This window comes from Balaenoptera ricei, chromosome 20 (assembly GCF_028023285.1).
Source record: "Balaenoptera ricei isolate mBalRic1 chromosome 20, mBalRic1.hap2, whole genome shotgun sequence".
In the NCBI taxonomy this organism is placed as follows: domain Eukaryota; kingdom Metazoa; phylum Chordata; class Mammalia; order Artiodactyla; family Balaenopteridae; genus Balaenoptera; species Balaenoptera ricei.
The window spans coordinates 24,591,107-24,617,437 of record NC_082658.1 but is presented as its reverse complement, the minus strand read 5'-3'; the positions used below and the strand labels follow the sequence as shown (position 1 = coordinate 24,617,437).

At 55.9% G+C, this 26,331-nt stretch overlaps 1 protein-coding gene and 1 pseudogene across 1 annotated transcript; both read right to left on the bottom strand.

Annotated features, from left to right (window-relative positions):
* Window positions 1-1,381: 1,381 nt before the first annotated feature.
* PPP1R9B (protein phosphatase 1 regulatory subunit 9B) lies at window positions 1,382-17,268 on the bottom strand. Its single transcript, XM_059908494.1, has 10 exons — window positions 15,314-17,268; window positions 11,274-11,406; window positions 9,926-10,046; window positions 7,912-8,016; window positions 6,746-6,881; window positions 6,006-6,158; window positions 5,842-5,895; window positions 3,060-3,289; window positions 2,632-2,728; window positions 1,382-2,445 (listed from the first exon to the last, which is right to left on the bottom strand). The coding sequence occupies exons 1-10, from the start codon at window positions 16,685-16,687 to the stop codon at window positions 2,392-2,394; spliced, it is 2,457 nt and encodes an 818-aa protein (XP_059764477.1). The 5' UTR covers window positions 16,688-17,268; the 3' UTR covers window positions 1,382-2,391.
* On the bottom strand, window positions 16,913-26,331 carry LOC132354534 (uncharacterized; annotated as a pseudogene).

Genomic DNA, 26,331 nt, shown 5'->3' with positions numbered 1-26,331 from the left:
TGTGTGACAGAGCCATCCAGAAGGGAGTGGCCACCACAGGAGCTGACTGCCACTGGGAGTTCTGGTGGAGGCCACTCATCTCGGGTTTGTCAGGGACCCACCAAGGTGACTTTGAAGGGCCCTAATGTTGGGACTTCCATTCTTGAGGGCAAAGGGGACTGTGAGAATCCTCTTGGTGGCCAGGCCACTGAACACAAGTGTCTTGTACTTTTTTCTCACACATAGCACACAGCTCCCAGAGCAAGGAGAGGCCCCACTGCCCCCTGCTCTCACCTCTGTCTGGGATTTCACTAAAGTTTGTCCCTGGAACCCTGGCATCTGGACTCCTAGACCCATAGGTATTAGAACTGGTGAGTTAGCAACCAGACCTGCTGGCACAGAGCAGAGGTCTAGGACTACTTGAGGCCTCTCTGGCTACTGCCAGAGAGATTCCCTAGAACCCTGGGGACAAAATTGCTCTGACATATCATCTCCCACCCCCAGCTGCACCTCCAGAAAACTAGGGGCTGGGTATCCCCATCAGGTTAGACTTCTCAGGGGAGGGACTCAGGGTTCACCTTACTATATCTAACCCATCCTTTGAATTCCATCAGAGACCTTGAAAAAGAGGAAAGCGATGAGCCTAAGGAAAGCTCTAGAAACCCCAGCCCTGCCCCGAAGGGATGGGGGGGGGGTGGTGGCAGACGGAGTTTGCGGGAACAAGGGTTCTCAGTACAAAGATCCTCAGGGTCAGAGGTAGCACTAGCGGGAGACCACTGGGCTCAGACAGGCATCTCTGCCCCCCACCCCCTCCTGCGAATCAAGAAACCAGGCAGCAAGGCTCTGGGGGCTGCTTTTATGGGGACGACCTGACAGAGGGCATGGTCCGTACAAAACCGGGAACAATACATACATATATATATTATATACAGAGACGCAGTCCTGTGGAAGGCGGGACAGAGGTGGCCCCGGCCGGAGAAACCAGAAGCACCCCCCGCAGCCCCGCCCACCCAGCCCCGCCCCCTCCATCTGCTGAGGCCGAGGAGGTGAAGTGCATGGGCCCAGGCACTAAGACAGCCAGCTCCTTCGGGGGTAGGCGCACGTCTGGGGGCAGGAAGTGGGTGCTGAGAAATACTGATCGATGGCATGGTCTATTTACAGGGGACGAGGAAAAGCCAAAATGGATGGAACAAGGGTTGTTTTTTAAAAAAAGAACAAAAACCCAGGCTGAGGCAGGGGCATGAGGAAGAGGCAAAATGAGAGATGTAATCTGAAAGGGGAGGGGACCTGAGGTGGGGGTCTCACCTCCCTTGGTCCAAGCCCCAATTTGGGGTTAAAGTGGGGAAACGGAGTCGATTTCACTTAGAAAGCAGGCTGCCAGCAGGGCAGCCCTGGTCTCCAAAAAGATGAAAAGTAGTAAAATTTTGCCCTCCAGTCAAAACATTGGAAAACTGTGGGTGTGGGTGGGGTGAGGCTGAATCTCTGCAGTGTTAGTACAAGGCTTCCAGGTGTGGCCCTGCATAGGGCAGGACAGGGCCTGGCTCTCCAGTGACAAATGTTCCCCTTGCCTAAAACCAGGCCCCCTAAGCTGACCTCCTCTCCTCCCTCTCACTCCCAGGGTTGGCCAGGAATCCTGGTCCCCAAAGAGGCCGCAGAACAGTTCCAGGAAGAGGTTATGGCTATTTGGCACCTGGGGGAGGGGAGGCACAAGGAGAAATTGAGGGCTGCTGCCCCGAGAAAAGGGGGAGCTGGACATCAGGTGTCTTGGACTCTCCCCTTTTCACGAAGGATACATGAGAAATCAGTGCAGGGCCAGGCCCAGCCTCCAGGCTCTGGATAGACTCTACCCCTCCTGGGAGGGCAGACAGGGATGGGAGGAGAGGTGTAGAGGCAACCCCTCCTAGCAGGAGGGTCAGAATGCAACAGAACAGCACGATGACAGGGGAGCAGGGAAGGGTCAAGAAGGTAGACTCTCGAGTCAAGAGGCCCAGGGGCCACCTAGGAGCCCCGTGAGCAGGGAGCAGCCTCCAGGTGGTGAGATGCTGGGAGAGCCCCCAGCCCCTTTCCAGTCCAGAGACAAAGGCTGGAGGTTGTAAAGTCTGGCAGTTTGGTCTGCAGGTCCTCGTGTCCATCCACCACCCAGGCCAGCCCATGGCATCCCATGGCCTCTGTGCCTCAGCCCCAAAGGCTAGAAGGAGGCCATCCTTCCAGCCACCTGTCTGCCCGGGCCACCTTAAGGGGGCCTGTAATATGGGCCCTCTGGTCCCTGAAGCTGGGGGAGGTGGGGTGGAGGGGTGGGGGAGTCGGGGCACCTGTCCCCAGGCTGGTAGGGAGCGGGGTGAAGTATTGAGGACAGGGGAGGGAGGACAATGGGAGGGGATTAATTATTGTCCGGTCAAGGAATGATTCCTGTTAAGTAGAATTGGAATTCCTCAGTGTTTGCAGGTTTCCTTCCAGTTCCGAGATCTGAAAAACAAAGGGGAGAGGGAGTCAGGCCTGGGCACTGGGCATGGGCCCCCCTGAAGGAGACATGACCCTGAGCTCCCAGCCAGCAGCATGACGCCTCTCTCTCCCTCCAGGATCCACAGGCTGGGCTCCAGAGGCGGGCTGACCTGCTGCTCCTGCCTGCCCCTAGGGCACCCCTGGGCCTACCTTGTCCAGGAGCTTGTCCATCTCTTCCTTCCTCGCCAGCTCTGACTCCTCTAGAACCCGGCGCTGTGCCGTCTCCTTTTTCAGGAACTCAATCTCCCTGGGTACCAGTGCGAGACAGACAGTGGGTAAGGGTGTCTGGTCTAGCTTCCATCCAGAGTCTCAGGGTCCTCAGCCCTGTCCTTGGCTCCACCTGGCAGCTTCTGCCTGCTCCTTGTTCTCAGGTCGGGAGGTCCCAGCTCTTCCCAAAGCCTCTGGGGCCTGGCTTGTTGGCTCTGGCGCCCAGTCATTACAAACCCAGGCATCCCCACCACAGGGCCCTGTAACTTCTGTGCTCCTTGCCTCCCTCCTTGGCTGGGGTGGGGAGGGAACGCCACCACAGGCCGCTCAGTCCTCCCTAGGCCCAGGACTCCCAGCCCCCAGCCACGTACTTCTGCTGGTAGTCCTTGATGAGGCGCTTGGCCTTGCTGTACTTGCGCTCCAGGGCCTGGTACTGGGCCTGCGTCTCCCGCAGGTGCTCGTCCACAGCCTGGCACAGGCTCTGGGCCTCGCCCCAGTAGCCCTCCAGTTTTTCCATGCGCTCCTTGTTCTCCTCCACACTCTGCTCCAGCTGGGCCTTCTCCAGCCGCCACCTCCCCTTCTCCTGCTCCAGGCTCTGCAGCTGAGAGGAAGGAGCAGCCCTGGGTTGGTGGGGGCCAGAGTCTTTGGATGATTCCTGCAGATATGGAGCCACTGCCCCCCAACTACTGACTCTCCTTGGCTGAGCCTGAGAACCGAAAGCTGGAGAGGGAGGAGGTGGGACCACAACCTCAGCCTTCCCAGCCAGCGGCCCTGACACGTGCCACACTCCTAGAAGGCCGGAGGCCCAAGATCGTCGCTGATTAGCTCGGTGACTTGGGGTAAGGCCACTTCTGTCTTAAGCCTTAGTCCTCCCGTCTGTAAAGCAGGAGTGATTCCTTCCTTGCCAAGCTCACAGAGGCTGCAGTGAGATGGTAGAGGTAAAGGAACAGGGCAGGTGAGGGTCACCATTGCACTCTATCCCCCCTCTGCAGCCCTGGCTTCTGTGGCTTCCTAAACAGTCCTGGCTCCTCTCCCAGCTCCCTGGCCACCCCAGTGCAGACCTCCCAGCGCCCACAGCCCAGTCCTGGGGACTCTGTTCTCTCTCTACTCACCTCCTTCACCACCTCTGTGTACTGAGCCCCGCATCTCCAGCCCAAATTCCCTCCCAGCTCCTCAGAGGCACCCTGCCCCCACCCACACAAACCTATTCCTCCTTTTCTGACTAGCCCACCTCCATCCAAAGGTGCCATCGTCTCACTGCCACCCCAGCGCTCAGCTTCAAGCCCCACTGCCTGCCCCTCCAACCTCGTTGGCTGCAAACACCCCTTGCCCTCTGTGTCCCAGCCACACGGGCCTTCCTGCACATTCTCAGACCTGCCACATTCCCTCTTGCTGCAGGGCCTTTGCCTTGCCGTTCCCTGTGCCTGGAATGCCCACACCTACCCTCCCACTGCCTCGTCATTTCCCACTAGCTCACCCTTAGGCCCTCTGCTTAGCGCATCACTTCCCAAGAAGTCTCCCGTGATTCCCCTCTGACAGCACGGCCCACACACAGCCCGGCGGCATCAGGCTCTGCCGGCTCTAGGAGCTCAGCGGCCCTGTCCTCTCCTCTAGAGCCCGTGTCAGCTTCTATGATACCAGTGTCGGTGCGCAGACTCTAAGCCGCACAAGGGCAAGGATCAAATCTGCTTTTGCCCATCACAGGTACTAGATGGTGCTGAGCACCTAGAAGGCACCCAGTAGTTCCTCCCCTTCATGCTCTGCATTTACCCAGGAACATGGCCTGTCACCTCACCCTAGAAAATGCAACTCAAATCCGCCCTTCCTATCCATTCCCTCTGCCTGTGCCCTGGGCAGCCCTGCCCATCCCTGCCAGGACATCACCCGGGCCTCTACGTGGTTCGCCGGCCTCCAAGTTCTGCTCACCCTCATGCCTCCCACTTTGTCGGCAGTGACCTTCCCCCTCATGGCCCCATATGGCCAAACAATCAAGGCTGGAGCCCTTAGCGGGGTGTCAGGACACTGCAAGCGTAGCCCACCCTGGCAGTCCAGCTGTCTCCCACTTCTCCCCCACAGGAACAGCTGCCACAGCCTGTGGGCCTCCTTCCAAAGCCAGCCTCCAAGCTCACGCTGGTCTCCCTGCCAGGAATGCCCTTCCTCTGCCTCAGTCATCTAAACCCTGCCCTCCCCCGGGGCTCAGCTTCACACTCTCCTCTCTCCAGGGGTGCTGGTCTAAGCCCACATATGGGAGGGAGTGCACATGTGTGTACCTGGGCGCGCCATGTGTGCACAGTCCCTATGTGCCCCTGCCTCTCCCTGCCACACTGGAAGCCCCAAGGGAATTGGGACTCCTAATGTCCAGGCCCAGCAGGGACCCAGTACAGACTGTGTATCAGAAGTCTGTGCATCTATGCCTGTGAGGGTGTTGGCACCCAGTGTGCTTGTGTGGGTGTCTGTACATAGCACATATGTGTGTTTGTAGATGTCACGTGTGTGCACCATCTGGTAGCATCAGCATCTCTGTGAGAATGCGCACGTCCTGTGACACTCTTCTTGTGTCTCACAGCGGACAAACACAGCAGACAGACACAGAGGTATTGCCACGTGAAGCATGGGTCCGTTGTCCCCGTGTTGTGTCTGAGCAGAGTGGGTGTCTCTAGGTGTCTGGGTGAGTGAGTCTGTGGGTACCATGTGCCTGGGTTCGGGGCTGGTGCACGGGTCTCTGGATGGTTTACATTTACCGCTGGGCTTGTATGTAGAGGACACATGTGGGACTGTGTGAACGTGAAGACATCCACGTTCAGCTGTTAGAGTGGTGACGGCTAATAGCGCAACTTTTTATTGAGCACCTATTATGTGTCAGACACTGTACTAAGGACTTTACACGTATTATTCTATTTTATCCTCACAGTGATCCGACGGTGTTGGCACTGTTATCAACCCATTTTATAGGTGAGGAGAATGAGACCCAGAGCAGCAAGTGAGTGGTGGAGAGATGGGTCCAGAGCTTGCGCTCTTAACGCTACCCTCCCTCACCTCAGAGCGGCTGGTTCTGCACGCACCTGTGGGTGGGGGGCAAGGGCCGGCGTGTGCAGTGTGAGGGTGGAGGGGTCGTTCCATCAGTGCCCCGCCCCCACTCCCTGCCGCTCTTACCTTTCTTTTCAGCTGCTGGATCTCTGCCTCAGTCACAGCATGCTTGATCTGGAGCTGTGGGGGCAGGGGCGCAGACACTCAGCTCGGGCTGGGGCAGGCAGTACTGCGGGGCTGGATACCAGCCTGCCCTTGCCTTCCACCAGCCCAGGGACCCCTCTGCCCACCTCCTTGAACTTGTGCACCAGCTTCTCAGGCTCCATGTCCACAGGGGACAAGGCATCCTCGTTCTCTGCCAGCTCGAACACCTCGATGGCCATCTCGCCTCCTGGAAACGTGGGGCTCAGCTCCTCATCCTCGTCAGTGGCGTATTCTCCTGTCTGCGAAGGGAGACAGGCGCTGTGCACCCTGCCCACCACAACCTCCCTCAGCCCTGAGGACTGGGGCCTAGGCCAGCAGCAGTCTGCCCATGTCAGATTGGGGGCCACCCAGGGGTGTGGTTCACGCCGCCCTCATCAGACTGGGGGCCACCCAGGGGCATGGTTTGTGTCTACCCCCAACAGCCTGGAGAGTCCCCAGAAGACAGGGGTAATTCCCCTGTAAGGCTGAGAGCCCTGAAGAAACAGCCTCTGCTTTCCCCCTCACACAGCAGGTCCCCTGAGGTCTGGAACTGTCTCCTTCCTCAGACTAGGTCCCCTCAGAGTGGGGGCTCTTAGAGGGAACTACGTTTTTCTTGTAGGACCAGGAAGGCTTTCTGAAGACAGAGGGTGTGACTCTTCCATCAGACTAGAGGTTCTTTAAGGGAAAGGTCTGCATCGCCTCCCTCAGATTGGGGGCTCCCCCAGGATAGGAGCGTTGCTCTGGGGTTCTTCACAAGGCCTGGAAAGTGGCAGAGGCAGAGGACGGCTATAATACTCCATCAAGCCACCAGGGGGCGATGACGCTGCCAGCCAGGCGGAGTCCCTACCTCCTCGTCATCCTCCCCGTACTGGGCGTATCTCTGCTCCATCATCTCCCGCTGCCATCGCTCCTGTTCCAGGGTCTGCTGAATTAGCTGGGCCACCTCACTCTGCTCACCCGGCCGCTCCCGGCCAATCATAAATCTGCAGAGGCACCAGCATCGTTCCCTTTGTCTCTGTCCTTGGCTGGAAAATGCCACCATCCTCCCCGCTGGTATTCCCCTCCACATCCAGGTCCTCCCAGGGAGGTGAAATGAGAGAACTGAGTCCAGAGACTGCAGAGTGTTAATAATGAATGGGGGAGCAGGGGGCCCTTATTGGGTTTCCTTCCCAGGAGAAGCAGAGGCCCACTAGCTCTTCTGGCCAGTTTGTGGGGAGGGGAGATGTCAGCCAAACTTCAGGCTAGGCTGCAGGGGACAGGAGTTCGGGAGGTGCCAGCGTAGGAGCTCTTCCCACATGGGAAAAAACGAGGCAGGGGATTGGCGAAGCTGACCCTGGGGCTGTAGACGGGTGTCTCGTGTGCACTCCCAGGCCCTGAGCTTCAGGAAGGGGCGGGATGATGGCAACTAGAGATTAGGATGGAGAGGAAATAGTGGAACTTCCAGGCACCAGCCCCTCCTCTCCGTGGCCACCCACATCCTGTTTCTCTACTACCCTTTCCTGGGGGCAGTGGCCCTCTTGGAGGGAGCAGGGGGTGGTCCTTGAATGTTACGCCAGAGAGGAACCTAGGGAGCTTCTAACCCAACACCTTTAATTGACAGACCCAGGGAGGAGAGTCTTCATAGGAATCACCAGGCTAGAGGGGAGGGAGGGATGAACTCCAATTTGGATGGCATTCTCCCTGCATGTCTTGGATCTTCAATGAATGAGTCAGGACAGGCAGGGAGAAAGGAGAATAAGCCCAAGAGGCCAGTTTGGAGGCATGGTGGACAACGGGCCTTGAAGCCTGAGTGCTGGTGGCTAGCAGCAGTCGGGGGCTAGAGAGGTGAAGGCAGACAGGGCACGGGATATGCACACAGCAGTCCCTTCTGGCAGGGAGGTGGTGAAAGCTTCTCTGTAAGTTGGGCCACCCAGAGTCTTAACTAGGCGTGGGCAGCTGGGCAAAGTGGCCAGATGAGGGCTGAGCCTCCTGTCTGCTCCCGCTGCCCACCGCCCCCACCCTCCCGGGCCTCACCGCACACGGCCCTTGGTGTTCCGGAGCACGGAGGCTGCAAAGCTCTGGGTCACTCCCACCAGACTTGTTCCATCCACTTCCACCAGGAGATCATTCACCTGGATCCTAAGGGAGGTGACACTGGTTAGGGGGGGGTCACGAGGCAAACTGTGGAGCTGGGGTAGACATGGTCCCCCTCCCATCAGTAACTCGAGGCTCAGTCCCCACAGTGACCTGGTACTCTGTCTACCTGCATAAGATGCATGAGGCCAGAGGACCAGGTATCAGCCAGGCCCATGGGCAGTGAGACCCAGGCAAGCACACCAGACACAGGAATCCAGGACCAGGAATGGTGGCAAGCACACTTGCCATGACAATCACAAGCTATTTCCCCTCCTCCACCACACGCGGCAGACCAGTGTGACATCCACAGAGCTCATCACAGCCATGCACACCAGCAAGGGCGTACAGCACACACGTAACACACAGCCCTCTTACACATCCATTTCCGTGCAGACCTGAGCCCGCAGATTTCCTCCAAATGCCTGAGACCTGTGTTCACACACAGTCCCACAGGGTCACCCCCTGCCCCCATACAGGTGCACAGCCCCCAACACGCTCCAGCTGTGGCGCTGGAAGCCCTTGTTCTCCACACAAGGAGAGAGATGGGGGTGGTCCAGACTGGCCGCCGAGGGGGATGAAAGCGTGGGAGGGACCCTCAGCCACCTCCTTCCTCCACTCCCTGAGACTGCCAGGCCTCCTCGCAGGGCTCCCACACAGAAATGGAGGAGACCGCCTACTGTAAACAGCTCACACCAACGCGCCCCATGTGCGGACACTCTCACATGCACACACACTCCCCACCCGGCCAACAAGAGACCATGGGAAAGGCTCTGGAAAGTTCAAATGAGGGGATAAGTGAAAGAGCAGAGATGGCCTTCCTTCCGTTTCTCTGACCCCCCCAACCCCAGCCCGCCATGCCACCTGGGCTGCAGCAGACAGAAGTTCCCTGAATGAGGCAACCCCACCTCCAGCATCATGACCCCAGTCCTCACAAGGACACCCACTCACTTCTGTCACGTGGAGGGGTCTGCGCTTAGAGGTACCACAAGGTACACCTGATATCAACCTTTAATTTACAATAACCCAGGGGTGCCCTACAGCTGTTCCCACTCCCCCTCTGCAATCCACACACAGTAGGGAGGCTCCAGAGGGGTCACTGGGCTGCCCATAACTCCAGGGGGTCTTCCTGAGCCCTCTGACCCACAGAACTCACACCCTCCAGCCTCAGAGGCCAAACACAGGCACACAGGCAAGAAGCAGCCTCCTCCCTGGCATGCCCCCACTGGCTCTTCCAGCCTCACCACACACCTGATCCCTTGTGGTCTCTAGCTCCAGCCATACCTGCCTGCTTTCAGTGCCCTGCCTGGAATGCCTTGCGTGCCCCACTCCCTCAGCCTAGCTAACTCTTGCTCATGCTTCGGGTCTCAACTCCAACATCACTTCCTCCAGGAAGACTTCCCTGATACCCAGAGAGGTCAAGCCCTCCTGTTTTAGGCTTTAGTGGCACCCTGTATTTTTCTGTTTCACCATTTTCTGTGTATCCACTATTCATCCATCTGCCTCACTACACTACATGCTTCCTGAGGGCAAGGCCTCATCACTGACTCCCCAGCGCCTGGCACTAGCCCTACAACAGCGTCAGAGACTCAGGTTTGCTAAACGAAAAAAAAGCTCACAGGTACTCTGCTAGGGCAGAGCCTCCACACCCGTGCTCTCCTCACCATGGCCCAACACACACTCAAAACCAGGACACACAACACCTACACATAGCCTCCTAGCATGCAAGTGCCATGAGGGCGAGCGCTCCGCCTGTCCTGTTCACTGTACCCCCAGGGCCTGGACCAGCACCTGGCACAGTAGTGCTCCACGAACGTCTGGGCCCCACACAGGTAGTGGCCTGCCCCCCCACCCCCGCCACCGCCCAGTGGCCCGCCCCATAGATGATGGCTGATCAGGGAAGGGGAGGCGGTACCTGCCGTCCCGATGGGCCGCACCGCCTTCAGTCACAGTCTTAACAAAGATGCCCAGCTTCTCCAGGCCCATGTCTGCCCCGGCCCCCATGCCAATGATGCTGATGCCCAGGCCCTCGGAATCTGTGAAGCAGAGGGTGATGAGAAGCAGGTAGGGGGGTGGGGTGAGGAGCTCCAGCCTGGGGCTTGCAGGGGACAGAGTGAGAGACTCCCCATCCCCTACCCTCACACTGAGGTATGGCCTCACCTCGAGAAGCAGTCTCCATGTGGGGATGTCCCACATCTGGGGAAGGGACATGGTTCTGTCCACCTCTTCTCTGCCAAGCCAACTAGGATGCTCTTGGGTCACTGCCTGCCCTCTGCCCCATCCAAAGAACAGACGGGCAGCAGGGTGTGTTGAGGGGTACTATCTGTATGCAGACGCAGGTGTGTGGTGGCCACAGGACCAGTGAGGGAGCCACGATGGGGATGATCTTCCCCCTCCCTAAGCAGTCTCATCCCTGCTCACAGCCTTTATAACTCAAGACCTCCTGCTTTTGTCTCCCTCTAGACCCACTCCTCTCTCCACAGCTGCCCCCCCCGTCTAACGGGCTTCTGACATCCAAACTCATGATCTTCCCACACAAACAGGCTTTTCCTGTCTGCCACTCCTTCATGGGGCCTGGGAGCCACCTGGATTCCTCCCGCCCCCTCGTAGCCTCTGTGGAAGCCAAGTAACCACCGAATCTTGCCAATCCCACCTTCCAAGAATCTCTCAAGTTCATCCACTTCCTGCATGGCCATCATCTTGTCCACACCACAGTGGCCCCTCTCCATCCACTTATAACCCTTCCCCCCACAGCACAGCCTGGTGTGGTCTCTCTAGAATACCTTTCCCAGGCCTTGCAAGACTTCCGGTCCATCTTAGAAAAAAGTGGTCTACAAGGTCTTGTTTGCACACCCTTCTTCCCCCACGCTCCGAATCCACCAGGTCTCTCCTCTCTCCCACACGTATAGCGGCCCCTCCCTTCTTTTCCCGGCCCCCTCACTGTACATTAAGGACGTAGTTAGATGTGACCATTCCACCCATGCCTGCCCCCCACCTCCACCGTCGCTCTCCCATCATGGCTTGGCCCACACAGCCCAGGACCCAGCCCACAGTGCTCCCGGGGGGCCTGATGACTTCAGGAGCACATAGTGCAGCATGACAGGGGTGGTGGTGGTAGGAGCTTGGGCTGGGCTGAGCCTGTGGGGCTGTGGGGCACTGACAGAGGCCCAGTTAGAGGCAGAAGCAGAACGTCTCTGTGGAAGCGCCTGAGGGTCCAGGGCGGAAGCTGGCACGAGGGAGGAGGCCCAGGAGGCCTGGCTCACCCTTCTCCAGCTCCACAGGGAACAGCTCCAACCTCTCCACCCGCTTCTCCAGCTCGTACTCAGCAGAGGCTGCCATGGGATCCACGTCCTCGTTGCGACGATCGTAGTCCTCGTTGGAGTAGGTGCTGAACACCTGGGGAGGAGGCCGCCTGTCAGAGGAGCCCCCAGGAGGGCAAGCGCTAAACCGGTGAGAGGAGGCCCAAAGGGCAGGCTGCGCCACCCACTGCGCTGCCCTCCTGCCACAGGCCTCTCCCACCCCCAGACATCTCCCCCGAGATGAGGCCTCCCCCAGCCCACAGTGACCCCAGCTCAGAGTGGGGGCCCTTCTAGTTCTGGAACTGTGGGGCAAGAGAGAAAGGGACCCAGCCTTGCCCCATCCACACCATTACTCCCCTGCAGCTCCGACCACATGAGCGTGGCCAACTGGAGTAGGAAAGGAAGGTCAATGCCAGAGAAACTGTCGCACTCAGGAACCCAGGTCCCCAGGTCAGAGAGAGATCGACAGACAGCCCCTGTCCCAGACAGACGTGAGGGTGGACACGGACACAGACGGCAGGAAAGAGGAACAGGTTGAGGAGAAGAGGAGAAGAGGAGAAAGAGTGAAGTAGATGCTGGAGGATGCCAGATTTGGGGGGCGGGGGGCGGGAGTGGAGACGCAGGGAGGGGGAAGGGAGGAGAGAGAGGGGTAGAAAGAGGCAGAGGGGCACCCAGGACCCAGCTGATCTGAACCTGAAGTGGAGGCCAGGGTGGAGGAGGGAGGCAGGAAGGACCTCCTCTACCCCCATGGAGAAAGGGCAGGCCAGAGGAGCCCCTATGGCCTTGCCTGCACAGCCAGGCCTCAGTCTCCCTCTAGAACCTCAGCTCTCTGAGGTACGCCCCTTATTCCCAGGGCACTAGGAGGCCTGGGCAGAGGTCCTGGGCCCAGTGCCCTGCAGAAAGCAAGGAGAGCAAGAAGGTGGCAGCCTCTGACACTGTCCACAGCGAACCCGGCCTTATTGTCCCCTGTACCCCTCTGCTGTCTCTCAGCAGAAAGGGAAATTCCCCAGCCTGACCCTCCTCCAAAGAACAGAGAAGGTAGGACAAGGGCTCTGCAGGAGTACCTAATTCTGGGCCCAGGCAGGGTGCCCCTGGTGGGAGGTTAATGAGCACCATTTGGGGTACCATGACGTGTTCTTGCTTCACTGCCTGCAGCGACAGGCTGGCACCACTTGGAGCCAAGCGGGGGCGACGAAGGGTGGCAGCAGCTCTATCAGATGGCTGGGCCTGAGGCCTGAGCAGCGGGAGTGGGGCACCGTCTCCCCCAAGGCCCCTGCCAGGGCCCCACTCCTCCAGGAGCAGGCTCCACGGGCACCCAGGCCGGCAGCGGCACTCTTGTGTCCCAGCCTTGGTTTGGTGTCACCCCCCCCCAAGCCCCACCACTCCCACAAGGGGGCTCCTAGCTGGAGGAGTCTATGTGGTCACTTAACTCACTGTCCTCAACTTCACAGCATCAGAGAAAGTTGAGCGCAAACCCTTAAAAGCTCCTTGTCGATTGTGCAGTAGTCGGACTGCCCCCCTGACATCTGGCCAGCAGCCCCAAGCTCCTGGGAGGGACGGGCTACCTCATCCACACATAGTGCAAGATGCCAGGTCCGCTGCCCAAGGTCATGGGGGTTAGCCTGTGACAGGGCGGGATGAGACTGGCGGGTGGGTCACTGAGACTTTGTCCCCTTTGCACATATGCCCCAGGCCCTGGGACAGGGGCTGGTGTGTGCCTAGACCCGGCAAACTGGCTTTGGCCCCCTTTTGTATCCGAGTCCCTTTGACCCTCACCCTCTACTCCAGCAGAGATGGTCCCTTCATCCCTCAGTCTATGTGGTGGCCTGGGTCAACAAAACCCGTCCCCCCCCCCCCCATTGCTTAAGCACACGCAATCTCACACACACACACACACACACACACACACAGAGTGACCTCCATAACACCCTCACAGCCTGTCCTGGGCTTTGCCCTCCCCTCTTTTCTCAGCCTATCAAATCCTGCCCCCTGCAGGAAACCCAGGCCTCAGGCTCAGAGGTCCAGACCACCACTCACCACTGCCCACCACCATGTGCCCAGCCTATCTCAGGGCCCTGGACCCAGTCCCCCCTCTCCAGGTGACAGTCTGGAATTGAGCTCTCTGTCCTCAGCAGAAGCCTCCATAAAGGCAACAACTGGGTCATCCAAGGGGCACAAGACCTGGACTCAGTATCAATGCAGGGGGCGCGGCAAAGAGAGGGAAAAACTGGGGGGGGAGGAGGAAATTCCCAGTAAGGTCAGAAGTCAGACACGCAAAGGCCGCACCACACACCACAGGCTCCCACACACAGGCGAGCAACGGTCACCAGGGAGTCAGAGAGCACTGTTCCAAATCATGTGCTATTTTTTACCCAAAAATCAGGGTAAGGTGTCAAATATAGACAGTCAGAGGCCCAGGACTGAAAGACCAAACTCCACCTGAGGGGATCAGACAGCTCAGGGAACTGCCGGTGGTGGTGGTGGGGGAGGTCCTGACCGCCTCAGTGGTCCCCACCTCTGTCCTCAGTGTCCCAAGAAACACCCCATAATCTTCACTTCTCTCCCTCCAGGATGCCAGCACCTTCAGAAGAGGAGAGGGGAGGGGAAAGGGCTTGTGAGGTCACAGCCTGGGGGAAGGGGCTGGCCCAGGCGGGGAGTAGCACTTTTCAGGCCCCCTGGGGGGGAGGTGGGAGAGGAACAGAGGTTAAGATGCTGGGGCAGGTGAGAGGAAACTTGGGCAGCTTCAGTGTCCAGGAGTAGTTATGGAAACTTCAATCAAACAGATGAGGGTTTGACTGGTGAGGGGTAAAGGCTGGACTTTCCTTGGCCTGGACACTCCCATGAAGCAGACTTGGAGTTGGGCACAGCTGAGCCTGGCGTGGTGAGAAAGAGCCTTTAGGCTGAATGTGCCAGCCGAGAATGGAGGGTAGTAAGAAAGGCTGTGGTAGTAGGAGGGCTGTGGTTCTTAATTCTCCCAGGGATCTCACCATCAATATTCTCCTGAGGATCTCAGGGCACTGGCACAACCCACAAACCAATCACCAATAGTGTGTGTGTGTGTGTGTGTGTGCGCAGCTGAGTCCCCAAAAAAGAGGCAGTTCCCATCCTTCTTTCAGGGCACCCAGAGAATGAGGCAAGAGCGCTTGGGTCCTGCCAAGGCCAAGAGCAAATGCAGGAGGCTGCTGCCAAGCACCAGGGGGTTTCCCAGCCTCACCCCCTCCCTTCTTCTCCATACCCTTCGGAAGGCCTAGCCTCCTCAAAAACCACAGAAAGTGCCTGCTCCCTGCGGAACCCTGTACCCCCACCTCGGGAGCTGGCCCAGCACAGACCCCAGGGAACAGGGCCCGAGTCACATGGCCCCAGCTCAGCTCAACCTCACAGACCGCTTCCCTCTTTCAGTTCTGTAAAGTTGGGGTGAGGGCCACAGACATTTTGGAGGAAGGGCTGCAGGCCACTGCACCTTCCTTTTGGGAGGTTCCCCGGCTCCTCCATCCCCCTATGCAGCTCTGGTGCAGGGGGAAAGCAGGGGTGTTCCTAAGCTCCCCAGGCCCCTCCAGCCCAGAGTGGAGTAAGGACCAAAGTGGGGAGGCTCTCCTGAGGACACAGATACACACGCACACACACATACACAGACACACCTTCCCACCACCCAAGCCCACGCTTCTGGCAGCCTCTGGAGGACGAAGGTCTGGGAAAGGAAGGGAAAGCAGGTGTGCCAGGACCCGCGCAGGGCAGGGCAGGTGCGCCCCAGGGCTGGGCGGGGCAACGGGCACAGGAACCTGAGGGCAGGTCAGAGCAGGCCACCCCGGCTCAGGCCTAAAAATCTTCCCCCTCTGACAAACAGCTGGAAGTCCCCCACGCCCCCCTTAGGGTGGTAACTTCTGGGAAGGGGGCTGGGTGACAGGGCTTGACTCAGCCTGCCAAACCCGGCTGGCTGGCGAGGCGGGGGCGACTGCGTGCACGTGGCAGGGGCGGCGCGGGGGCAGGGAGGGGGGTTCACTTACTTGGATGGGCGCCGTGCTGAAATGGATCTTCCGGCTCGGGGCCGGGTCCTCTTCTTCCGAAAGCCCCGGGATCTCCACGCACCCCGACTCGGGCTCGTAGGGGGGCTCGCCCTCCTCCTCGTCGTCTTCGTCGTCCTCCTCCAGGGCACTGCCCCCAGAGTCCTCCCCCAGCCCACTGTAGGCGCTCACGTCCACCAAGTCCGCCTCCGAGAAATCCTCCTTCTTGGACTCGTCCACCTCCTCGGGGGCCACGTCCGGGGCCCGGCCATTGCCCACCCCTCTCTCAGGCGCCGCCACGGTCGCCGCCTCCTCCTCGGGGGCCGCCTGGGCCTTCTGCTCCTCGGGTGCGGGGCTGGCGGTGGTTGCCAAGGCGCTGCCATTCTCCAGGGCCGCGTGGACCGTCACCTCTGCCTGGATCACCTCCGCGGGCGCCGCCTCGGCCTCCGACTCCCCGCTCTCCTCCACCTCCACCGGCTTAATCTTGCGCACCTCCCGAGGCTTGGGGGGCGGCCGGGCGGGGGCCACTCGGTGCTGCGGGGGCTGCTGCCCTCCGGAGCCGCGCTCCTTCTCGGCTGGGGCATCCCCCGACGGGGCGGGCAGCGGCGGGGGCGGCTGAAACACCCGGGACCGCTTGCTGACCAGCTTTGAGTTGACCTGGGGCGCCCCGCCGGCCGCGGCCCTGGGCAGCCCCGGCCCGCGGTGGAGGCCGGTCCTCGAGTCGGCCTTCTCAAAGACGGCGCTGAGCTGACTGACCGTCGGCGACACGGCGTCGGCGTCCAGCTTGTCCAGCGCCTCGGTGCTGCCGTTGAAGCGCACCACGACGTCCAGCTTCCGGTCCTGCAGGCCGGCGCGCTCCTGCCTCAGCAGCCGCCGCGCCGCGGCCTCCTTGTCGCCGCCCGCGGCCGCCGGGACGCTCCGTTCGAACAGCTTCCGCGTCTCCTGCAGCCGGGACGGCGGGTGCGGCGGCGGCGCGGGCTGCGCGGAGGGCGCGGGCTTGGAGTCAAAGCGGCTCACGCGCTCCGACACGCTGGTGCCCAGCTTCAGCAGGGCACTATGGTCCACGTTCTCGTTTAGGCTGCTGGCCCGCGGCAGCGACAGGCGCACGCCGCGCTCGGGCGCCCGCAAGGCCTCAGTGGGGCCCGCGCCGCCGCCCGCCTCGCCCGGCGCGCCCGCCGTCGTGCCCATCTGCAGGAACATACTTTTGATGCGGTGGACATTGGAGCCATATTTCTTGTGGTGGGCCGCCTTGGGTGCCTCGTCTGGCCCGGGCGCGTCGGGCGGCTTCAGAGCCTGGATGCCCGCCTCGTAGGCGCTGCGGTGCGGGGAAGCGCTCCGGAGGGGACCCCCGGGCCCCCGCGGCTCCGTCTTCATCATAGTGGGGGGAGCCGGGTTCTCATCCCCACGCTTCCCGCTCCCCCCTTCCAAAAGGCGGCTGGCCAAGTCGGGACCACCGCCCCCTCCCCCAGAGAAAAGGAACCCCGAAAGGCCTTTTTTAGCCTCCCCCCAAAACCAAGCTGCCCAAAACAGTTAACCTCGCTTTAAAAAAAAAAAAAAAGGAAAAAAAATCTCCGAGAGCCCTGTGTGGGTCGCCTCCCCCAATCAAGCTGCCAAAGACAGCCAGCCCCTGTACCAAAGACCGAGCGGCCTGGAACGGTCGCCCCCACCCAAATTAGAAAAGCGGCGGCCGGGGCCGGTGGGACTGTGAGCCCTGACCGCGAAGCAGCAGCGGAGGCGCCGGCTCACATCGTCCGAGGCGGTGTCAGCGGGGCTGGTAGCCTCGGCACCCCCAACCCCAGCCGGGGGCCTTGACTCTTGGGGGGCCCGGCACCAGGGCGCCCATGGCTGCTCGGCCGGCCCGGGCCGCTCCGCCGCTGCACTACCCTCCCTCCCTCCCTCCCCCCCGCGCCCCGAGCCTCGGTCTTTCTCTGGCTCTGCCCGAGCGGCGGCTGCCGGAGACCGAGCGGCTGCCCTTCTCGCAGCCGCCGCTGGGGACTGGCACCTCTGGGTCCTAAAGGGATCGGATTTCCGGGGCCGGAGCCTGTGAGCCCTCCCCTTCCCCTCCACGCGATTGGATTCCCCTCCCCTGCCCGTGCCTCGCCACAGCCTTCCACTGACCCCAGACGCTGGCTTGTCCACTTCAACCCTTCCATCCCAACCTCTGACTGTGGCTTTTCACAACCCACATAACCGCACTCCCACTAAATATTGGGGATTGGCAATCCAACCACTGTGGTCTCAGTGTGGCCCTCCTCTACCCGAGGTGTGGAGGGAGAATAGTGGGGAGGGGCAAAGGATCGTTTCCTTCAAGGTCCTTGGAGCTCCCTAGTATAGTTCACTTTGAAAATTTTAAAAATTCAGATTGCCCTGGAATCTGCATTTTAACAATTTCCCATAGGGAACATTTTGCACCCTTTAAGGCGTGAAACCTTGGCTCAGTGTTGCTGGCCTTATGGTGGAGGAGGAAGGGGAAGAGAGAAAGGAGAGGGTCCTCATCACCCAGGTGGCAGTCTGAAGCTGGCTTTTGCCCTCTGGAATTCTGAAGAGTGTGTCCTGTCACCTGCCTGCACTGCACCCAGGCTGGAAAAGAAGGGGTGGTATGCCTGTCTTCATGGCCTTACTAGAGCACTCCTGACTCTCAAACAGGAAGAAGGAGTTTTGGAGGAGGAATTCTGGAGACTTGGGGCCAAAGTTTCACCAGTGAGAGCTCTAGCTTGTATCTCTAATCTAAAGGATTCTGGCCACTGTGTGCTAGTGTGTGTAGGGAGGGAGGGGGAAGGGTGGCAGTGACCTATATGTTCCCTGTCCTGGCAGCTGTTCTGATGCTTTCCCCAACCCCCACATACACAACAAGGGGCCTGGGGTTGCCCTCTACCCTTCCCCAGATGCCAGGGCCTGGGAGTGAAGGTCCACCCCCTAGACCATGACAGATCCGGATGCACGGCTTCACTCCACAGATCTCAGAAAATGATGAACATTGTGGACCCTAGGACCCAGAGAACAACTCAGGCACAAAGCCTCCCCCCACTCCCAGCTGCTTCCTGCATCTCAGGCCTTCCTGCAGCCTCTGCCTCCTCCCCCGCCCTCTTCCCTTCCATCCTCTTCCTCTTCTCCCCAATCTCCCGCTACCCGCTGCTCTTGCCTAGAAGGGCTGTCGAAAGGAATCCTCTCACCTCTCCACTGTTGGGATGTGTGTGGGTTCTGTGGGATATAAACTGGTTAGCACGTGCAAAAGAGCGTGGGGGATGGGGTGTGGGAAGCCGCCTGGGAACCCTGAATATTGGGACAGGGAGGGGCCAGGAACCACAGGACTGGATCTTGAGGCTGGCAATCCTGAGGCTAACGGAGAGGGAAGATTTGGGTTCTGAGCAGGAGCTTTGGGACTTGGGTTTCCAAGCTCAAGTCTGGGACTTGAACCTCCCCACCCACAATGCCCCCCCCCACCCCCGCCCCCGCCCCCACTCAACCTCACTATGGAAGTTGGTTGAGACAGAAGTCTCACCTAGTTGGGGGTTTGGGCAGTGTCCTCAGAAGCTCTTGTGTGGATTGGGGGAGGGCACAGGCCCCTGGGTGTTCCGCCCAGAATCTCCCACACCCTTTGGTGAGTCATTCTAACTGGTCCCAGCCCAAGGGGTCTGTGCCCATGCTTCTGGCCAGGTGGGGAAGCCAGCTTCTAAAGGATGGGAGGAGGAGCTGGGAACCAAGTCAGGCCCAGTGGACGCTCCCCACCCCGACCCCCAACATCTCCAGCAGCAGCTTGGAGTGGACTAGAATTGGGATGCTTGCGTCCCCCTTGTCCTGAGACTTCCAAGAGTGAAACCCTTTTAAGTACTTTGAGATGCAGGACAGTTGGAGCCAGCCCAGCGCTCAGAGGACTGAGGCTAAGGAGTGGGATCATTATTTCCTGGGCGACACCCCCTGCCAGTATTCCCGAAGAAGCTTTTATGGAGCAATGAGTGCTTTAGCATCTCACTCCTTCCCTGGGGTCAGGCGCCAGGCCAGCTAGCCTGTGAGAGGAGTGGGGAATGGCTGTTATCTTCTCCACCCGGTCCCTGCCTGCCTGAGGCAGTAATCACACCTGCAGGGAGGGTGAGGAGGGCAAGGGTGAGGAGGGCGGTGACTTTGGGGAGGGTTACGCCCAAACTGAAAGGTTTGAACCTAATTTTCATTCCTCAGGCTGTGATCCTCAGATCCTTACTTATCTCCCAGTAACTGGGTAATTTAGCCATTCTTTCTCTCTCCTTTTTCCTATGTGGAGTTGCCTGATGGTCTTTGCATGGAAGTTCCTTCCTTACCTCTGACGTGGAATAGAGTGGTTCCCAAAGCTGGCCCAGGAGCCAGGCTGCCAGAGTTCAAATCCTGGCTCCACCACTTACTAGCTGTGTGACGCTGGACAAATCCCTTAGCCTCTCTGTGCTCTGAAAGGGTAAACTGAGGTGAAAGTGGATGGAACACAGAAAATAGGGTGTGTGCCTTTCCCAGTTCTTGCTAAAAAGCCTGGAGGCTTCTATAGGGAGAGGTAATCTTTATTCTCCAGATAAAGCCCCTCCCTGTTTTCCCACCTACCCTCAAATCTGATGGGGGCCCTCTGAGACTGTTCTTTGAGGCTTGATAGTTTTAAACACCAGGTGTTAAGTGCAAAGACAGGTGATGAAGGTGATGAAGGCAAGGAGAGACCTGATTTTCGATAAATCCCAAGCTCTTAGCACCCTGGGCTCACATCCAGGCTGGGTGCCAAGGCTGCCTTCTCTTCCCAGCCCTGGGGCCTTGAGACTCAGCCTCGGAAAGTGGTGTTTCTGTGGCTAAGGTCATCTGAGCAAAGACTGGCCTAGACCTCCCTCTTTGGTCGTTTTGTAGTGAACCAGTGGCCCCTGCCCCAATCACTCTCCTTCATCTGTCCTCCTCTGCCAGACACTTGGGCTAATCCAAGGATGCTGGAAAGGCTTGTCTATGTGTACGTGTTTTATATACAGGAGAGCTCAAATCCGGGATGTCAGTGTTGAAGGGCCTTTAGCGGCCCTTGGCTGACCCCTTCCCAGGGGGAATGAGGAAGGCTGAGACTTGAAGTGGGAAGTGACTTACCAGCTTTGGAGGAAAGAGACCAGGGTTCACAAGGTCTGAACTGAGCCCTAGCTCCACCCATTTGCTGAGTGACCTTGGGCTAGTCGTTTCCACTCCCTAAGCCCCAATTTCCTCAACTTGCTCAAATTTGAATGTCTGAGTGTGTCTCCTGAGCACAGGCGATCCTGGTTGTTCCCAATTCTGGAACAGAGCAGAACATGGGCTTTGCAGCCAGACCATCTTTTTTAGAATCTCCAACCTGCTGCTGCCCAGTTAAGGGACTTCGACAAATTTCTTCATGTGTAAAATGGATATAATAGACCAACCTCATAGTGTTGTGAGAATTAAATACATTTAGAACAGCTCCTGGCACAAAGTAGGAGTTTGGTGTGTTGGCTGTTATTGATTACATGTATATCTGAACATGTATACACGTGTACATGCATGGGGAGGTATGACTGAAAGTGGGCATCGGTATTTGCATCTCCACATGTGTCTTCATTGGACTATAGGGCCTCTCGTTTCCTTTTAAGGTCTATTATATGAAATTCTGAAATATAAGCACCCCCTGCCTGCAGCTCCTCCACAGCTTTTGGGATCATCCCTGGAGTGAAGGTGACCTTCCTTCTCTACCTCCCAAAGTGTTTTTCATTCTTGCCTCTTAGTGTCTCAAGTCCCCCAGTGCCCATGCAGAAAGAGTGCCCCTTGGGGTCCTCCCACAGCTGGGAGACTGGCTTGCCTGGGTCCCTCTGCTCTGCCCCTCTTTCTTTCATTCACCCTCCACGCTTCATTCTAGTATCATTTGGAAAGTTCAGATACCTCTTGGAGATTCAGGAGGGAGACCAAGAAGGAAGAGTCAGGGTGTGTGTGTGTGTGTGTGTGTGTGTGTGTGTGTGTGTGTTTGTGTGTGTTGGGGGCAGGGAAGGGTTAGGACAGAGGAAAGATTTCTCCAAATCATCAGTTGCTTTAAAAGAAAGCCTATATTTAGCTAGGCTTAGAGGGTCTGTAAATATGTATTTTGCAAAGCAGACAGCCATAGCCGTCGGAGCTCCAGAGATATGCAGGGAGGTCAAAGAAAAAAAAATAACTGGAAAGACTGAGCAATATTATTTTGTCATCAGCAGATTCAAAGAACTCTCTCCTGCCTGCTCCAACTGCTATTATTACACATTCCTGTGTTTTGATGTTAGTTTCTATTTTTCATCTGCTCTCTGGATCTGCAGTGGATGCCTGGGGAAGAGACTGGCTCTCAGAGTCACCTTCCCACCAGCCTTTGCCTCACCTGCCCAGGGTCAAAGGAGAGCGAATCCTGGCCCTGCCAGCTCCCCTCCCAACTGGTTCCACCGGGCTCGGCCAGGCTGCATTCGCCTGGCCTAGGTACTGTCTGCAAAGCCAGCTTTCAGGCTCCACACTCAATCCTTTGCACTTCAGGTGGCCTTGAGGGTGAGGGTTGGGTGACAAATCTTGCCACTTCAGGGCAGTTCTACTTTAGAGAACTCTTCTTTCTGAGAGAAAAAAAAAAGAAAAAGAATTTACACTTACTTTTTTACTTTTAGTTTGAAAAGTTTCTTTAAAAATAAGAAAAGTTCAGGGCTTCCCTGGTGGCGCAGTGGTTGAGAATCTGCCTGCCAATGCAGGGGACACGGGTTCGAGCCCTGGTCTGGGAAGATCCCACATGCCGCAGAGCAACTGGGCCCGTGAGCCACAGCTACTGAGCCTGCGCGTCTGGAGCCTGTGCTCTGCAACAAGAGAAGCTGCGATAGTGAGAGGCCCACGCACCACAGTGAAGAGTGGCCCCCGCTTGCCCCAACTAGAGAAAACCCTCGCACAGAAACGAAGACCCAACACAGCCATAAATAAATTAATTAATTAATTAAAAAAAAAAAAGAAAAGCGGTTAAGATTTATTCAGTGATTTCTGTGTGCCAGGCATTGAGCTATGTGCTTTAAAAAAATAAATAAATAAATAAGAAAAGTTCAGGGAATTCCATGGCAGTCCAGTGGTTAGGACTTGGTGTTATCACTGCCATGGGCTCAGGTTCGATGCCTGGTAGGGGCCAAAAAAAAAGAAAAGTTCAGAGAATCACGTGACAAACAGAATTTATAAATGCTATCAGAGACTTCCCTGGTGGTCCAGTGTTAAGACTCCACACTCCCAATGCAGGGGGCACAGGTTCAATCCCCTTTCTCTTTCTCCCCAGTCCTGTTGCCCACCCTACCCACTCTCACAAATTTGGAATGCATCCTTTATAGCCCATAATTTTTAAAATTAATTAACTAGTTAATTAATTAATATTTTGGCTGCGTTGGGTCTTCGTTGCTGCACGCGGGCTTTCTCTAGTTGTGGCGAGCAGGGGCTACCATTGCGGTGTGCGGGCTTCTCATTGCGATGGCTTCTCTTGTTTCAGAGCACCGGTTCTAGGCGCGTGGGCTTCAGTAGTTGTGGCACGCGGGCTTAGTTGCTCCGCGGCATGTGGGATCTTCCCGGACCAGGGCTCAAACCCGTGTCCCCTGCATTGGCAGGCGGATTCTTAACCACTGCGCCTCCAGGGAAGTCCCTAGCCCATAATTCTTAAATTACCATTTTTAATTGTCAGATATACATAACATAAAATTTACTATTTTAACCATTTTAAGTGTACAGTTCATTGGCATTAAGTACACTTGCATTGTTATGCAACCATCACCATTATCCATCTCCAGAACTTTTTCATCTTCCCAAACTGAAACTCTCTGCCCACTAAACAATAACTCCCCAGGCCCCACCCCCGAGCCCCTGGCAACCACCATTCTACTTCCGGTCTCTATGAATTTGACTACTCTAGGTACAGCATATAAATGGAATCATACTGTATTTGTCCTTTTGTGACTGGCTTATTTCAAATAGCATAATGTCCTCAAGATTCACCCACGTTGTAACATATGTCAGAATTTCCTTACCTTTTAAGTCTAGCCCATAATTTCATATTTTCCCTACACATTTAAGTATTCATAAAGCAGCATATGGTAATGCTTTCTGTATTATTAAAACGTATACAGCGACCACCATGCTGTGTGTATCATTTTGTGTCTTTTTTTCACTTGAGGTGTTTTCCACGATGCAGCCACATCAATACATGTGGCTTTGGTTCATTCATATTAACTTCTGTTTACTATTTCATCATATGAATAAGCCACAACTTATTTATCAGTTCCTCTACTGATGGGCCTTTGAGTCGTTTCTATGTTTTGCTGTTATAAGCAGGGCTGCGGTGAACACCCCTGTGCTTGTCTGAACCCATCTCTGGAGTGTACAGCTCGGAGCAGGAAGCCAGGGTTGCAGGCACACTGTCACCTAGACTAGTACTGCCAAGCTGCTCTCTAAGCCAGTTCATGCTTTTGCCATCAGCATTTGTACAAGATGTCCTATCTGACCACATCCTTGCCAACATCTGCTCTTGTTAGACTTTCTATTTTTGCCAATCTGATGGGTGTGAAGTGGTATCTCATTTGAATCTGCATTCCCTGCCTCTGAGGTAGAGCATCTTATCATGCTTATTGGCCATCTGGGTTTCCTCCAGGCAAATTGCTTACGTCCACATCCTTTGCTCTCCAGTGCAGCTGCTGATACAAGTTACAGAAAGCCCAACTAGAAGTGGTTTAAGCAAAAAAGGGAATTTTATTATCTCACATAACAAGGAGTCCGAGGTTTGGTTCATTTAGAGGCTCAATTATGACATCAAGGAAGAGGTTCTTTCCATCTTTCTATAAGACCCTCCTCATCATGTTGGTTTGCTTCCCAGACTGGGCCCCCCATGGTCTATGATGGCTGCCTCAGCTCCGGGTGTCTCATGCAGACAACAATGTCCAGAGGCAGGAGAAAGTGGATGCTTTCTTCTCAGTGTCTTTTTTTTTTAAATTAATTAATTAATTTATGTATTTATTTTTGGCTGTGTTGGGTCTTCGCTTCTGTGCGAGGGCTTTCTCTAGTTGGGACAAGCGGGGGCCACTCTTCATCGCGGTGCGCGGGCCTCTCACTATCACGGCCTCTCTTGTTGCGGAGCACAGGCTCTAGATGCGCAGGCTCAGTAGTTGTGGCTCACGGGCCCAGTTGCTCTGCGGCATGTGGGATCTTCCCAGACCAGGGCTCGAACCCGTGTCCCCTGCATTGGCAGGCAGATTCTCAACCACTGCGCCTCCAGGGAAGCCCTCAGTGTCCTTTTTCCTAGAGGCCCACAGGAGCTCTTCCTTCTGGTCTCAGTGGACAGAACTGCATACATGTCCACACCTAAACTAATCGTTGACCAGAGGAACTGTATTATCATGCTCTATTTAGACCAATCACTGTTCACCTGATGGGGATGGGGAAGGCCCAGCCTCGCCCAAAGCCTAGACCCCTGACTTTTGAATCAGGATTCTGTTAGCAAGGAATAAGGGAAAGACTGCCATTTGGGGTGGCACTCAAAAGTTCTGTGCTTGCTTTATTGATTTGTAGGAGGTCTTTATATATCCTGGATACTAACTTTTTATCTGCTTTATGTGCTGCCGATATTATCACCTAGGCTGTTGCTTGTCTTTTAACTTTGTTTATAATGTCATTTTCATAGAAGAAAGCTTTTGTTGTTGTTGTTAATGTAATGAAATCAATCTTTTGTGAGTTGTGTCTCTCATCTAAGAAATTTTTTCCTACCCTGAGATCTCCTACATTTTCTTCTAATTATTTTAAAGTTTTGTTTCTCACTTTTAGGTCTTTAATCCATCTGGAATTAATATTTATGGATGAAAAGTCAACTGTCACAACACTTTTTATTGAGTTGCCTATTCTCTCTCACTAAGTTGCAATGCCACTGCCATCATAAATCACATTCCCACATATGCTTGGATCTGTTTCTGGGCACTCTATTCTATTGATCTCTTTGTCTAGCCCAGCACCAATACCACATTGTTTTAATTACTATCGCTTTCAAATAAGTCTTTGTTTCAGAATTGTCTAGTCTCTTCTTGGTCCTCTGCTCTCCCATATGAATTTTAGAATCAGTTTGCCTAGCTCTTTGAAATATCCTGTTGGAATATTCAGCGGACTTGCCTTGAATCGACATATTTTTATGGAGAGAACTGTCTTAGTGACATTGAGGCTTCTCATCCCTAAACTTAATACATCTCTCCGTCTCTCAATTTATTCTTTTTTTAGCCTATAGTTTTTATGGTTTTATAGCCTATAGTTTTTCTTCACAAATATCTTCAAATATCTTTTCTAATTTTTTTCTGGGTTCTGTACAATTTTAATTTTATTGTGAATGATTTCTTTTTAAAAAGATATTACAGTTTCTAATAAATTATTGCTTGTGTATAGAAACACTGCTGAATTTTGTATTTTATTTGTATTTGGATGTTTATCTTTGTCCAGCAACCTTGCTGATCTCTCTTAATAGCTCTGACAACATGCCTATGGAATCTCTTGGGTTTTCTATATAAATAATCATACCATCTGCAAAAAAAAGTCTGAGTCTTTGTTTCTTTCTTTTTTTTCTTATTTTTGGTCCCAAGGTTTGGGGTGAAAATATTACAGCACAGCAGAGTCAACTGGCTCCATGGTGTTTTGAAATTCATCCCAACTGTGGGCTGAGTGACCTGCAGGTTGGACAGATTGCCAAAGTTCAAGAGCTTCAGCATTTCCTTAGTGTCAGGATCTACTTCAATGATCTCCTGATCCAGGGCTGAGACCTCAGGCACATAATTCTCTCTCCTCTCTCTCTCTTCCTGCAGCTTAATGGAGACACTTCTCACTGGGCCTCTCTGAAACTGCTTCATCAGATGTGTGACATAGCCTGCTTTCTCCTTGCGAAGCTTCTTGCTGGGAATAATGGCCATCTCCTTGCACACACCCTTGTTGGTGCAGAATTCGTTGCCCAGGAACTTGTATTATTTCTCACTGATGACCCGGGCCGCCTTCTTCACGGTTTTGGTGCAAACGTGGCCCAT

What these genes read in the sequence shown, in the direction of transcription:
- PPP1R9B (XM_059908494.1), bottom strand. Translation starts at nt 16,687, where the DNA reads ATGATGAAGACGGAGCCGCGGGGGCCCGGGGGTCCCCTCCGGAGCGCT. An exon ending in CCCTGTGGAGCTGGAGAAGG is followed by an intron (nt 10,047 to 11,273) that starts GTGAGCCAGGCC and finishes TCTGCTTCACAG; the next exon opens with ATTCCGAGGGCCTGGGCATC. An exon ending in AACACCAAGGGCCGTGTGCG is followed by an intron (nt 6,882 to 7,911) that starts GTGAGGCCCGGG and finishes GTGCCTCTGCAG; the next exon opens with ATTTATGATTGGCCGGGAGC.